The sequence below is a fragment of the Stegostoma tigrinum genome, chromosome 1 (assembly GCF_030684315.1).
Source record: "Stegostoma tigrinum isolate sSteTig4 chromosome 1, sSteTig4.hap1, whole genome shotgun sequence".
NCBI classification, from domain to species: domain Eukaryota; kingdom Metazoa; phylum Chordata; class Chondrichthyes; order Orectolobiformes; family Stegostomatidae; genus Stegostoma; species Stegostoma tigrinum.
Genome location: NC_081354.1, coordinates 176,085,571 through 176,098,900, shown reverse-complemented (window position 1 = coordinate 176,098,900; position 13,330 = coordinate 176,085,571). Strand labels below are relative to the sequence as shown.

At 43.6% G+C, this 13,330-nt stretch overlaps 1 protein-coding gene across 2 annotated transcripts in view; it reads left to right on the top strand.

The window, feature by feature from the left end:
- The window catches only part of thnsl2 (threonine synthase-like 2), a 39,695-nt gene extending 27,085 nt beyond the window's left edge, over positions 1-12,610 (top strand). Inside the window, exons 6-9 of one of the 2 annotated variants that reach the window (XM_059650349.1) lie at positions 175-323; positions 1,959-2,084; positions 7,695-7,846; positions 9,290-12,609. In XM_059650349.1, coding sequence (XP_059506332.1) covers positions 175-323; positions 1,959-2,084; positions 7,695-7,846; positions 9,290-9,494 — 632 coding nt within the window. In that variant the 3' untranslated portion in view covers positions 9,495-12,609. Of the gene's footprint in view, positions 1-174; positions 324-1,958; positions 2,085-7,694; positions 7,847-9,289 lie in introns of both variants that reach the window. The other variant, XM_059650351.1, reaches the window with a different exon arrangement.
- Positions 12,611-13,330: the final 720 nt, after the last annotated feature.

Sequence of the window (13,330 nt, the reverse complement as noted above, 5' to 3'; positions counted from 1 at the left end):
TTGTTGCATGCCGAGCTTGTATGGATTACAGGAAACCAGGTTTTCACGGGAAACCAGGTTTTCACAGGTATGATGATTTTCTGAGGTTGCCATGCATTTTCTATGTTCCCCTAAATTTCTGTGATTTAATTGTATGCAGTTTATCTCATTCAATTCCATCGCTGTCTTTCTCAGCTGGAAGTATCGCTCAGATGATGGGTCTCCCAATTCGATTAGTTGCAGTGGTCAATGAAAATGACATCATACACAGAACCATTCAGAACGGTGACTTCTCCTTGGCTGAATCAATTAAAGCTTCCTTGGCACCATCCATTGACATCCAGGTATGCAGCTGTTTGTTAACGATCATTGGAAAGTTGGTGGCCTCTGGTATTACCGCTAGACTGATAATCCAGAGACCTAGGTAAACTTCTGGGGTCCTCAGTTTGAATCCCACCATGGAGGATGGTAGAATTTGAACCCAACAAAGAAAAACTTGGAATTAAGAGTCTAATGATGAACATGAATCCATTGTTGATTGTTGGAAAAATCCATTTGGTTCACTAATGTCCTTTAGGGAAGGAAACTGCCATCCCCACCCGCTCTGGCCTACATGTGACTCCAGACTCACAGCAATGTAGTTGACTCTTAACTGCCCTCTGGGCAATTGGAGATGGGCAATAAATGCTGCCTAACCAGCAGCATCCTCAACCTATTAATGAATAAATGAAAAAAATCTGTCCGAAAGGTGCACAATTACTTTGGTATCCTACAGACACATGTGAACCCATCTTTCAACCTTGGGGTCATAGCCAGCTCAGTAGAGGCAGTGGGTGACTGGATGACAGAAAGCTTCCAAGTAGCTGAAATCCCAACCTCACAAGCTTCACCTCTTTAGAGTCAGAGTTGTACAGCACAGAATCATACCTATTGGTCCAACTTGTCCCATTTGCCTGCATTTGTCCCAGATCCCTCTAAACCCTTACTATTCATGCACAGATCCAGATGCCTTTTAAATATTGTAATTGTACCAGCCTCCACCACTTCCTCTGGCAGCTCTGTCCACACACGTTTCACCCTCTGTGTGGAAATGTTCTCACTTTAGGACACTTTTATATGTTTCCGCTATCACCTTAAACCTATGCCCTTTATTTTTAATGTTCCCCACACTGGGGAAATGATCATGACTATTTTGTAAACCTCTATAAAGTCACCTCTCGGTCTCTGACGCTCCAGAGAAAATAACGCCAGCCTATTCAGACTCTTTTTTTTCTCTATAGCTCAAACCCTCCAACCTTGCAAATATTTTCTAAATCCTTTCAAGTTTCACAACATCCTTCCTGTAGCAGGGAGATCAGAACTGAATGCAGTATTCCAAAAACGGCCTAAACGATGTCCAGTACAGCCACAACATATCCTCCTAGCTCCTATATTCAATGCACTGATCAGTAAAGGCTATGAGAACTGAGGGGCTCCTGCTCAGTCAGGCAAGAGGTAGTGAAAAGGAATGAAAGATTATATTTACACAGGGTCTTCCACAATGTCCCAAAGCATTTCACAACTAATCCAGCATCTTTGAATTCTTTACCGTTGTATTGAGCTAATTTACTAATTAGCTTCCAGTTAATTTGCATACAAGCTAGCTCCCACAAAGAGCAAAATGCTACAAGATAATCTACTTTTGGGATTTTGATTTGAGATTACATTTTTGATCAGGATACTAGGAATATCTATCTTGATCTTCTTAAAACTAATCCTGTTGAATCTTCGCCAACATCAGAGGAGCAGGGATCATCTCCGTTTAATGTCTGATTCAAAAGATGCCAATGTTAACAGTGCAACACCTATTTGGCAGTGACACATCAGCCTTAATGTTTATACTCGAGTCCTGGATTGGGACTTGTGTCCACCAGCCTCTGATTCCAAGGTAATGGGACTCCCAGCTCACGACATGAGTGAACTTTTTCTTATTTCTGTAGGAACCCTATAACATGGAGAGAATATTTTGGTTGTTGTCGGACAAGGATAGTACCTTGATCAAAACGCTGATGGAGGAATTCCAGAAAGTGGGCAAAGCTAACATGCCAGAAGTCTTGTCCACAAAGGTCAGCACTTCTGTTGTTTGATAATTGATTAGTATTGGTGCAGATTTGCTCTCAGTAACCAAGGACTGGTGCTGGTCACTCACCTCACTGCTAACTGCCCTCTGACTGTACATGGCCTTGTCGGAGGAGATTTCCAATCATCTCCATATAGTGCCTTGTAATAGATGTGATGCACATATGGATGGGGCAGACAACAGTGAGACATGTCACACCTAATCATTCAAGTACTGAGATGCAGAAAGACCAAACGAGGAAATGTACAGCAGGAATGTAAATTTGTTTTTAATGATGCATAGAAGGTAAAATGATGACTGTGAAATAGAGGGGGAAGAAAAAAATAGTCAAATGGAAAATGCAAACAGATTTTTCTTTCAAGCTGATGCTACACCATTCACCTGCATCTGTAGGAGTGAGAATCCACACCTGTAAAATTAACTTGTCAGGTCCAAACAGTTTGTTCCGCAGTAATAGTCATTTATTATTCTATTTAAGTGCTCCTAAATGGGCTATTTTTAAACAATACAACCATTCAACAGTTAGCAAGTTGGAGGCATAGTAGGACGCTCCAGTTGGAACTCCTCTGCTCACCATTCCCTCTTCTGTTTTGTTTTCTCCTGTGTGTGGCTTTTCTTTCCTTTCTCCCTGCCACCCACCCCTCCCTGACCCTTCCTGGAGAGTGGAGTTGAGGAGTGGAGCAAGCGGACCATGTCCCATGGGAGAACAAGCCAGTGCCGAGTCGGAGCATAGGGGCCTCGAGTCCCAGGGCGGGGCAAGGGGGCCTGGCGGTGCGGGGTGGGGCAAGGGGGGGTCCGAGTCCCGGGGTGGGGCGGAGTGGAGCGAAGGGGCCGAGTGCCAGTGCCGAGTCTAAAGCTGAGATGTTGTTCCTTCAGCTGGCACTGAAGGAAGACAGACAAATGCATATGTGTGGAGGATGCTGTGTTAAAATGACCGGCTACGGGAGAGTTAGGGTCATGTGGAGAGGCAATGGTATTATGGCTGGACTGTTAATCCAGAGACCCAGATAAAGTTTTGGGGACCCAGGTTCCAATCCAGCCATGGCAAATGGCGGAATTTGAATTCAATAAAATATCTGGAATTAAGAATCTAATGATGATCATGAATTCATTGTTGATTGTTGGAAAAACCCATCAGGTTCACTAATGTCCTTTAGGGAAGGAAGCTGCCATCCTTGCCTGGCCTGGCCTACATGTGACTCCAGACCCACAGCAATGTGATTGACGCTTAACTACCCTCCGGGCAATTAGGGATGGGCAATAAACTCTGCCTGGCCAGTGACGCCCTCATCCTGAGAATGAATAAAGGAAAACAAATTGTGGACCGACCGGAGGTGTTCCACAAAGCGGTCACTCAGTCCATGTATGTTTCCTCCGATGTACAGTAAACCACATTGGGCGCAGCAAAAACAATACACAGGATTGGAGTAGTTTTAGTGATCAAGGAATGGACTAGGTTGTTCCGGAGGGAACAATCCCTGTGAGATGCAGAGGGAGTGAGGGGAAGATGTCTTTGGTGGTGGCATTCTGCTGGAGTTGTCTCAATGGTGGAGAATGCGGAGGCTGATGGGCTGAAAAGTGAGAACTGTTGTGAGGGATGGGAAGGGGGCAAGGGTGGAGACATGGGTGATAGGTTGGATGCAGTTGAGGGCCCTGTCAAGTACAGTGTTTGGGAAACCAGGGTTATCGACGAAGGAAGCCACGTCAGCAGCCCTGTTTTGGAAGTGGCATTGTCCAAACAGATGCAATGTAGGTGAAGGAACTAGGAGAATGGATGGAGTCCCTGCTGGACATGGGGAGTGAATAGCTGTAGTGAAGGTAGCTATGGGAGCCAGCGGCTTTGTAGTGGATGGCAGTGGACACTCACTTCCCCGAAATGGAGACAGAGAGGTCAAGGAAAGAAAGAAATTTTGGAAATGGACGAAGTGAAGGTTGTCGATTGGTGGAAATTGGAGGCGAAATGAACAAATCTTACAAAGTCCTGATGGGAGCATGAAGTGGCGCCGAAACAGTTGTCGATGTACTGAGAAAAGAAAAACCAAAAGAACCGTGGATGCTGTAAATCAGGAACGAAAACAAAGTTGCTGGAAAATGCTGATGAGGCATGAAGGCTCAGTTAGGGCACTTGAGAGTTACAAGTTAGCCAGAAAGGACCTAAAGAGAGAACTAAGCAGAAACAGGAGGGGACATGAGAAGTATTTGGCAGGTAGGATCAAGGAAAACCCTAAAGCTTTCTATAGGTATAAAAGAACAACTAGAGTAAGATTAGGGCCAGTCAAGGACAGTAGTGGGAAGTTGTGCATGGAGTCCAAAGAGATATGAAAGGTGCTAAATGAATTTTTTTTTGTCAGTATTCACACAGGAAAAATACAATGTTGTGGAGGAAAATACTGAGATACAGGCTAGTAGACTAGACGGGATTGAGGCTCATAAGGAGGGGGTGTTAGCAATTCTGGAAAGTGTGAAAATAGATAAGTCCCCTGGGCCAGAGGGGATTTATCGTAGGATTTTCTGGGACGCTAGGGAGGAGATTGCGGAAGCTTTGGCTTTGATCTTTATGTCATCATTGTCTCAAGGAATAGTGCCAGAAGACTGGAGGATAGCAGATGTTGTCCCCTTGTTCAAGAAGGGGAGGAGGGACAACGCTGTAATTATAGACCAGTGAGCCTTACTTCGGTTATGGACAAAGTGTTGGAGAGGATTATAAGAGACAGGAGTTATAATCATCCAGAAAGGAATAATTTGATTAGGGATAGTCAACGCGGTTTTGTGAAGGGTAGTTCATGCCTCTCAAACCTTATTGAGTTCTTTGAGAAGGGACCTAACAGGTAGATGCATGTAAAGCAGTTGATGTGGTGTATATGAATTTCAGTAAAGCTTTTGATAAGGTTCCCCACTGTAGGCTATTGCATAAAATACGGAGTCATTGGATTGAGGGTGGTTTAGCATTTTGGATCAGAAATTGGCTAGCTGTAAGATGACAGAGTGGTGGTTGATGGGAAATGTTCACCCTGGAGTTCAGTTACCAGTGATGTACCTCAAGGATCTGTTTTGGGGCCACTGCTGTTGGTCATTTTTATAAATGACCTGGATGAGGGTGTAGAAGGATGGGTTAGTAAATTTGTGGATGACACTAAAGTCGGTGGAGTTATGGATAGTGCGGAAGGATGATGAAGGTTACAGAGGGACATAGATAAGCTGCAGAGCTGGGCTGAGAGTTGGCAAATGGAGTTTAATGCAGAAAAGTGTGAGGTGATTCACTTTGGAAAGAGTGACAGGAATACAGTGTATTGGGCTAATGGTTAGATTCTTGGCAGTTGGATGAGCAGAGAGATCTCGGTGTCCACGTGCATAGATGAAAGTTGCCACCAGGTTGATAGGGTTGTTAAGAAGGTGTACAGTGTGTTAGGTTTTATTGATAGAGGGATTAAATTTCGGAGCCGTGAAGTCATGTTGCAGCTGTCCAAAACTCTGGTGTGGCCACACTTGAAGCATTGCGTACAGTTCTGGCCGCTGCATTATAGGAAGGATGTGTAAGCATTGGAAAGAGTGCAGAGGAGATTTACCAGATGTTGCCTGGTCTGGAGGGAAGGTCTTATGAGGAAAGGTTGAGGGACTTGAGGCTGTTGTTGTTAGAGAGAAGAAGGTTAATAGGTGACTTAATAGAGACATACAAGATGATCAGAGGATTAGATAGGGTGGACAGTGAGAGCCTTTTTCCTCAGATGATGATGGCCAGCACGAAGAGACATAGCTTTAAATTGAGGGGTAACAAATATAGGACAGATATCAGAGGTAGGTTCTTTATTCAGAGAGTAGTAAGGGCGTGGAATTCCCTGCCTGCAACAGTAGTAGACTCGCCAAGTTTAAGGGCAATTAAATGGTTATTGGATAAACATATGGATGATAATGGAATAGTGTCGGTTAGATGGGCTTCAGTGTGGTTTCACAAGTTGGTGCAACATCGAGGGCCGAAGGGCCTGTGCTGCACTGTAATGTTCTATGTCCTATGTTCTAAGCTGAGCAGGTCTGGCAGCATCCGTGAAGGAGAAAACAGAGTTAATGTTTCGGGTCTGGTGACCCTTCCTCAGAACTGATCGTGGCTGGGAAAACATCATAGCAACTTGGCAGCAATGAGATGAATTGAAGGAAATATTGTTCAGTGAGAGAACAAGTTCAGCCAAGTGGCGGAGATGAGAGTGGTGGTATATGAGGATTGTTCATGCCTCTCAGACCATCCTGGTGGGAAATGGAGGTATAGAGGGATTGGACATCCATGGTGAAGAGGGAGAAGTTAGGCTCAGGGAGCTGGAAATTGTCAGTATAGTGGTAGGCATCAGAAGAATCACAGATGTAAGTGGACAGGGCCTGGACAAGTGGAGAGAGGATAGAGTCAAGGTAGGAGGAAATGTGTGAGGGCAGAAGTGCGACAAGTGGGGCAGGAACAGGCTGATCCTGTCTACAGAGGCAGCCTGGTTTGTGGATTTTTGGGAAGCGAGCTATCCGTGGTTGGGAGTCTATAAGGTTGGAGGCTGTTGGTGGGGCTGTGGCGGGGAAGATCTCTGGAGATAGCAAAGTAATGTCGACCACATAATTTGTTACTAAGATAATGAGTGATTCATGGCTCTTTCATTAATGTACTTGTAATAATTGAGGTAGAATTTATGCACTAGTTTCAACGTAAATTTCAGTTCAGATTCAGAGCTAGCATCTTTCACAGTTTTGGGTCCATTATGCAATGTAAGTGTAATACAGCAAGGGTCACTGGTCTTTCAACTCTTTATTTTATGTTTTTACCTTCAGAAGCACCTGTGTTAATGTTGGACTGAGATTTATCCAGTACATTAGTTACCAGGATCAGCTGTGAGGATTTTGACTTCCGATTTTGTTTGGTGAAACAGCGTGTTTTGCTGGAATTCCAGCTTGCGTTGACAAATCTGGTTTGCTCCTCACTGCTTGTGAAATGTTGAGACCCAGCAGGAAGTTTTCACTCAGTATCGGCATGTTAACATTGAACACTGAAATCTTCTTGGTATGATTCTTCATGGAGATGTAGCAGAGAGTCAGGGAGCCATGAGGATCTACCCCATCGGATATTTCAGGATGTATAAGATATGCAAGTTAGGTGGATTGGCCATGATAAATTGCACACAGTGGCCAGTGATGTGTGGGTTTAGTGGATTAGCCATGGTGAATACAGATTACAGGGATAACGTCTGGGTCTGGGTGGAATGCTCTCTGGAGGGATGCTGCAGACTCGATGGGTCGAATGGCCCCATTCCACTCTCTAGAGATTCTATGCAGCCAGCAACAATGTAGCAGTATCCGCACAAAGTTAGAAGCTTCTGCACCCAAGGGGTCTTGTCATCAAGGTCAACGTGCTCTCGATCCTTAATGAGTGATGGACCTGCCAGGCCCCTGGGCAAACCCCATTTTACACCAATACCTCGCCCACTCCAAGAAAAGGCTCGGTGACTTGGCACTGTACCAGATGAGACATTTGCTGCGTTGGAATGAGGGAGGTTCGATGTTGCTATGATGATTGTTGGGTCGCTGAGATGACCTTTAACCTGGTGCCACTCTTGTTCCCTTGCAGCTGGCGCAAACATTTGCTTCATGCACCGTGAATGATGACAGCGTGATTGCAACAATGCTGCGTTGTTGGAAGGAAAATGAGTATTTGCTTTGCCCTCACTCTGCTGTTGCTGTCGCATACCATTATCAAGAATTGGGCCTGGACACCAGGAGGTAATGAGATTAACCTGTTGGTCAAACTTTCCCTCATTCAACAATCTAACTTGCATGGTAGCACCAAATGTGTGGAAGCTGTTAAGAGCACAGAACAGGGTGTATTCCACCAACAAAGCTGAACATTTACATCCCAAAGGTGGATCCAAGGATTGTGTTTGTAATAACTATTTATTGAAAGAAAAATAACTTAATTTCACATCACAGCTTATTACAACTAGAAGAAATCTCTAAGTGCTTAGCATAACTTAACAGGAAAATGATGGCCTAGTGGGTATCATTGCTGATTATCAATCCAGAGACCCTGGTAATGTTCTGGGGACCTGAGTTCAAAGCCCACTACGGCAGATGGTGGAATTTGAATTCAATAAAAATCTGGAATTAGGAGTCTAATGAACAGCATTGCCGATCGTCAGGAAAAAGACTCATCTGGTTCACCAGTGTCCTTTAGGGAAGGAAAGTGGCATACACATGATCCAGACCCACAGCAACGTGGTTGACACTAAACTGCCCCTTGAGCAATAAATGCTGGCCTGACCAGTGATGCCCCCATCCCATGAATGAATAAAAAATTTTCACACAGAAAACTTCCGGAGATAACAATGGAATCTAGGTGAGATGATGGAAGGATTCAATCGGGAAAGTATGAGAGAAACATTTTCATCATGTGTGGGGAGAGTCAGTATGAAAGCCGTGTTAATGCAAGGACCACGCCATTTGGGCTCAATATTAGGAAGCAGTTCTTCAGACACAGGAAATCTAATACTCTCTCCCTTAAGAAACTGTCATGATTACAGCAGATTGAGGCCCAATACTTTGTCAGTTGAAAATTTCAGAACCGAAATTAGGAGATTTTTGGTAGGTAAAAGTTACAGAACCAAGGACGGTAAAGGGAAGTGAGCTTTAGGTAAAGTTTGATACAATTAGGAGTTAGGATTGGTTTCAGAGGCTGAATGTCTTGTACCTGACCCATTGTCAGTCTAGTTGGTCACTTTTGCAGATGTGAGTTCAGGGAGCACTGTTGGCAAGCAGTGAAGATTTTCTATTGTTCTTGTAATATAAGAGCATAGGAAATGGGAGCAGGCGTAGGCCATTCAGCCCTTCAAACCAGTTCCATCATTCAACACTAGTATTTGGCCGAAGAAGCAGACCTGCATCTTTTCTTGATGTCTCATCCAACTAGGACGGAAGGAGCCGTGTGCATAATGAGGGTGGTGAGTGTTTATGGGTGCCATGCGTGGGGTGGGTTTGGGGACATGGCAAAAAGCAAACATCAAAAGCTGCTATATTTTGGGGTGTGAGGACTAAGCGGTAATTTGACATTGGCCTTTGGGAGTGTCATTCTGCAATGTCTTTATCTTTCTTTTCCTTTTGTTGGCACTGTCCAGAAATAAATCAGTAGAACAACCTAAACCCTAATGCTTTCCGTCTCTCTGTACCTAGCATTCCGAGATGTTGCCTAGCAACTGCCGCTGCTGCTAAGTTTCCAGAGGCTGTGCTGAAAGCTGGACTAACTCCGGAGATTCCACCTGAAATCCGTGCTTTGGAGACCATGGATACAAGGTGTACGGCAATGAAGATAGGGGACGACTGGGAAAAGATTCTCTACCAAACGATTGAGGAAATTAATGCATTTAGAAAAACATGAATACCTTCCCAGATCAAGTCAGTCCTTGGTTTCACCAAATTTACGTTTGATACCTCGATAGTGGAAGGACACATCCCCTAGTTCTGCATGGGTGTGTTTAGAGTGTCCTGTCCAAATCCCCACATTGTTCCAAAATCTCACTTGACCTGCTGTTGGCACGAGATTGGGTTCGGATGAACTAACTTAATGTATTTGTCAGCTCAGCTTCTTCCCTGCTTGTTTGTTCCTGATGGTACTCCGTCTTATTTCCCTTGTCCTCGGGGAGTTCGTTATTGATGCTGACTGACACGTTGAGTTTGTCAATCACAGAAAACTTCCAGGCAATATATGACAGAGCTACAGGATGCTGACAGTCTGGGCCAATCCCTTCCTAGTTGTTATTTTCTCAATAGGCCATCCGACCTGACTGTCCACAGAGTCTGGTTCAGTTCTGGAAGGGTTTCCTTGAGCTACTAGCTGCATTGTGTTTCCTTTTCTGTAGTTTGCCATTTTTCCCCTTCAGCACTCTTCAATCTTCCTACTTTTCTGTGAACCTGATTTTTCTCCTGGACAAGTCGTTATCTTCTCTCTCTGTCTCTCTCAGCACCTTGGAAAAGACTCATTGAGCCTCCGTAAACACAATCCATCCCACTTACAACACCTCTTCCATTGTAGGCTACATCTCAACAGTTTTCTTCAATGCCCAACTCACTGCATGTTTCAGTACTAGCCCTGTAGACTTACTCAGCGGTTTAGCTGTCTCCATCTCCCTCTAGATGCCTCTTCACTCTTGAATGATGTCTTTTCTCTCCACAAACTTATTATGGATGATTGCTTTGACACCTTGGCATCGCCTGGCTGACAGCTGATGACTCCTTCTCTCTAACTGCAGCTTTCTCACCTGAATAGAGCAATCTGCCACTTGTTCTGCACAATCATTGCTGTGGCAGTGCAGATCTTAGCACCAAATCACATCCCCCCCCCAAACTCTCTTTGTGCCAGTGCCATTTTCTTCTCTTTGAGCACTCCATCTTCTTCCACCTTTCATTCAAAATTCCCATTCAGTATTGCCCATCCAAGTGCAAGGGCATGTTAAAACCTGAGATACCTTCACTGTTGATGTCCTCAGCTTCCGCGCCTACTGATTTCTCATACTTGGTGCTTTCAACCTTCATTTCTGCAGTGCATCTTGTAAATAGTGCACACTGCTGCTGTTGAGTAGTGGAGCAGTCAATCAGTGGCAGTGGGAATAAAATTGTATCAGAGATAATAGGAACTGCAGATACTGGAGAATCTGACGCAACAAGGTGTAGAGCTGGATGAAGACAGCAGGCCAAGCAGCATCTTCATGAAAGGTCTAGGCCCGAAACATCAGCTTTCCTGCTCCTATGATGCTGCTTGGCCTGCTGTCTTCATCCAGCTCTACACCTTGTTATGGCAGAGGGAATAGATGCTTGTGGAGGTGATGTCAGTCAAGTGGGCTGCTTTGTCCTGGACTGTGTCAAGCTTCTTGAGTGTTTTTTGAGTTGCACCCATCCATGCAAGTTAGGAATGTTCCATCACGCTCCTGATTGATTGCCATTCCCCAGACAATTCAGGTCTTTTTGTATTTAGGTGGAAGTGTAAATTGGATATCTTTGAAAGTCCAAATCTCTTTCACCTTGGAATTAAGTGGACAGTTTAATATATAACTCCTTACAGCCTCATACCTTGAACACCTTTCTTGGCCTTTGGGAGACTGAGATGACTATAATGAACTCAGAGTCTTTTTTATTCATCATACTTTGCTTTGGTGTCATGACGTTGGCTATGAGCTCTTTCCCTAGGCGCCTTTGCCTCATTGTCTCTGTCTGGCCGAGTGTTTGGTTATCTGTTTTGTTGCACTTTGTGTGACTTGGCTTCAGCTGTTGTTGCTTGTTATCCCTGAAGTATCCTGGAGTGATTCATAACATTAAAGGCGCTATATGTTGTCACGATGTTTCACATGATGTCCCAATTTCTGGCAAGGGATAGGCCAACATCTTCACGTTGCAATCAAAGTGCATCTGTTGAGCTGGTTTCTGATAGTACTTTAATTTCCCAGCCTATTATAGTTCATTAAATCCCTCCCCTAAGGCTCTTTACTCATATTTCCCTTCTGCTTTAATCGACAACATGCTCTGAACTGACATTTCAGTGTCCTCAGTTCCCAGTGATTTTGTGCATGTCAGTATCTGGAGCAGTAGATAATTGTCCAAATGCAAATTCAGAAGGTGAGAGAGAGAAGCACTGTGTGCCCTTCCTACATTATCATGTCTGCTGAGGATAGCTTGCAAGGAATCAATTGATTGTGAACCTATAGTTCCAAAGTTCTACACTGCTGAAATTTTCTCATTTCATGCTTGCTTTGGGTGTCAATCAATCACATGCATTATTTCAGCAAATCCTTTATCATTGTGTAATGGAACTGAAAGGATGTTGGACACATCATTGTCTTTTCTTTAGACTAGGAGTTCCTTTTTTTTCAATAAATTCCTGCACTTGGAAAATTTGAGTTCAAATAACACAGAACCCGACCTAAGTGATTTTGCACTCAGCATTCAATATCTCAAAATCTCACTGTGTGAACTATAGTGTATGAACATTTAATATATTTGTATTAAAGTTCTTTGTTACCAGTTCACCCTGAAGGCTTCTGAACCATTTATTTTTGACTCAGAAATGCATGGTCTGGTGTACAGCTGAATTATCTCAAATCTTTTGTCCAATTTCAGGAAATAAATTATACACCATTAAGAAATAAAAGAATGCATCAGTATCCGAATGTATCAATGAGTATCCAACCCTCTGTTTTAGCACAATGCTGTCATTTCCATTAGTCCTACAATGCCTTGAGATCTCTCAATGTTAGCACAGAAGAAATGGGAGCAGGCCATTCAGCCCATTGAACCTGTTCCACCATTCAATAAGACCTTTGGCTGATCAGATTGTAGTATTAACATCACTTTATTTCCAGCCTCCCTAACCCTTGAATTTCTTATAAATTAGAAATGATTCTAATTTAGCTGTGTACAGAGTCAATATTCCAGTCAGAAATTTGACACATCCATAAGGACTCTCACCAACATTTACAGATGTGCCATAGAAAGCATCTTATCTGGGTGCATTACCGCCTGGTACAGCATCTGCTGTGACCAGGACCATAAGAAATGACAGAGTTGTGAACACAGCCCAGTCCATCATCATTGCTAACTTCACATTCATTGATTCCATGTATACTTCTTGCTGCTTCAGAAAGGCAACCAACATCATCAAAGGTACCTCCCATCCTAGTTATAATCTCTTCCAACCTCTTCAGTCAGGCAAAAGATACAAATCTGAAACACACGTACCAACAGATTCAAGAACAACTTCTTCCCAGCTGTTATTAGATTTCTGAATGGACCTCAAATTTCAAATCTAATATTGATCTTGCTTTTTGTGCATTTTCTTTGCAGCTGTAACTTTATATTCCCCTCTCTGTTCTGTCATCCTATGATGTTTGTGTGGTATGACGGAAAACAAAACTTTTCACTGTACCTAGGTATATGTGACGATAATAATAAATCAACTCTAGTATCTGGAGAAGAGAATTCCAAAGACTAATGAACCTTTTCATCTTGTCTTAAGTAGGCGACTCCGTATCTGTATCCCCTTGTTCTAGACTCTCCCCATGAAGGGAATGCAGCCTCACAGCAGCCCAGTCACCCCCCCAACCCTACTTCAACTCACGTATATTTCAGAAAGATCATCTCTCATACATTTTTATTTCAGTGAGTATAGACCTAAACTGTTCAATCTTTCCTCATGTGGTAACTGCATTATTTCAGGAATCAGTG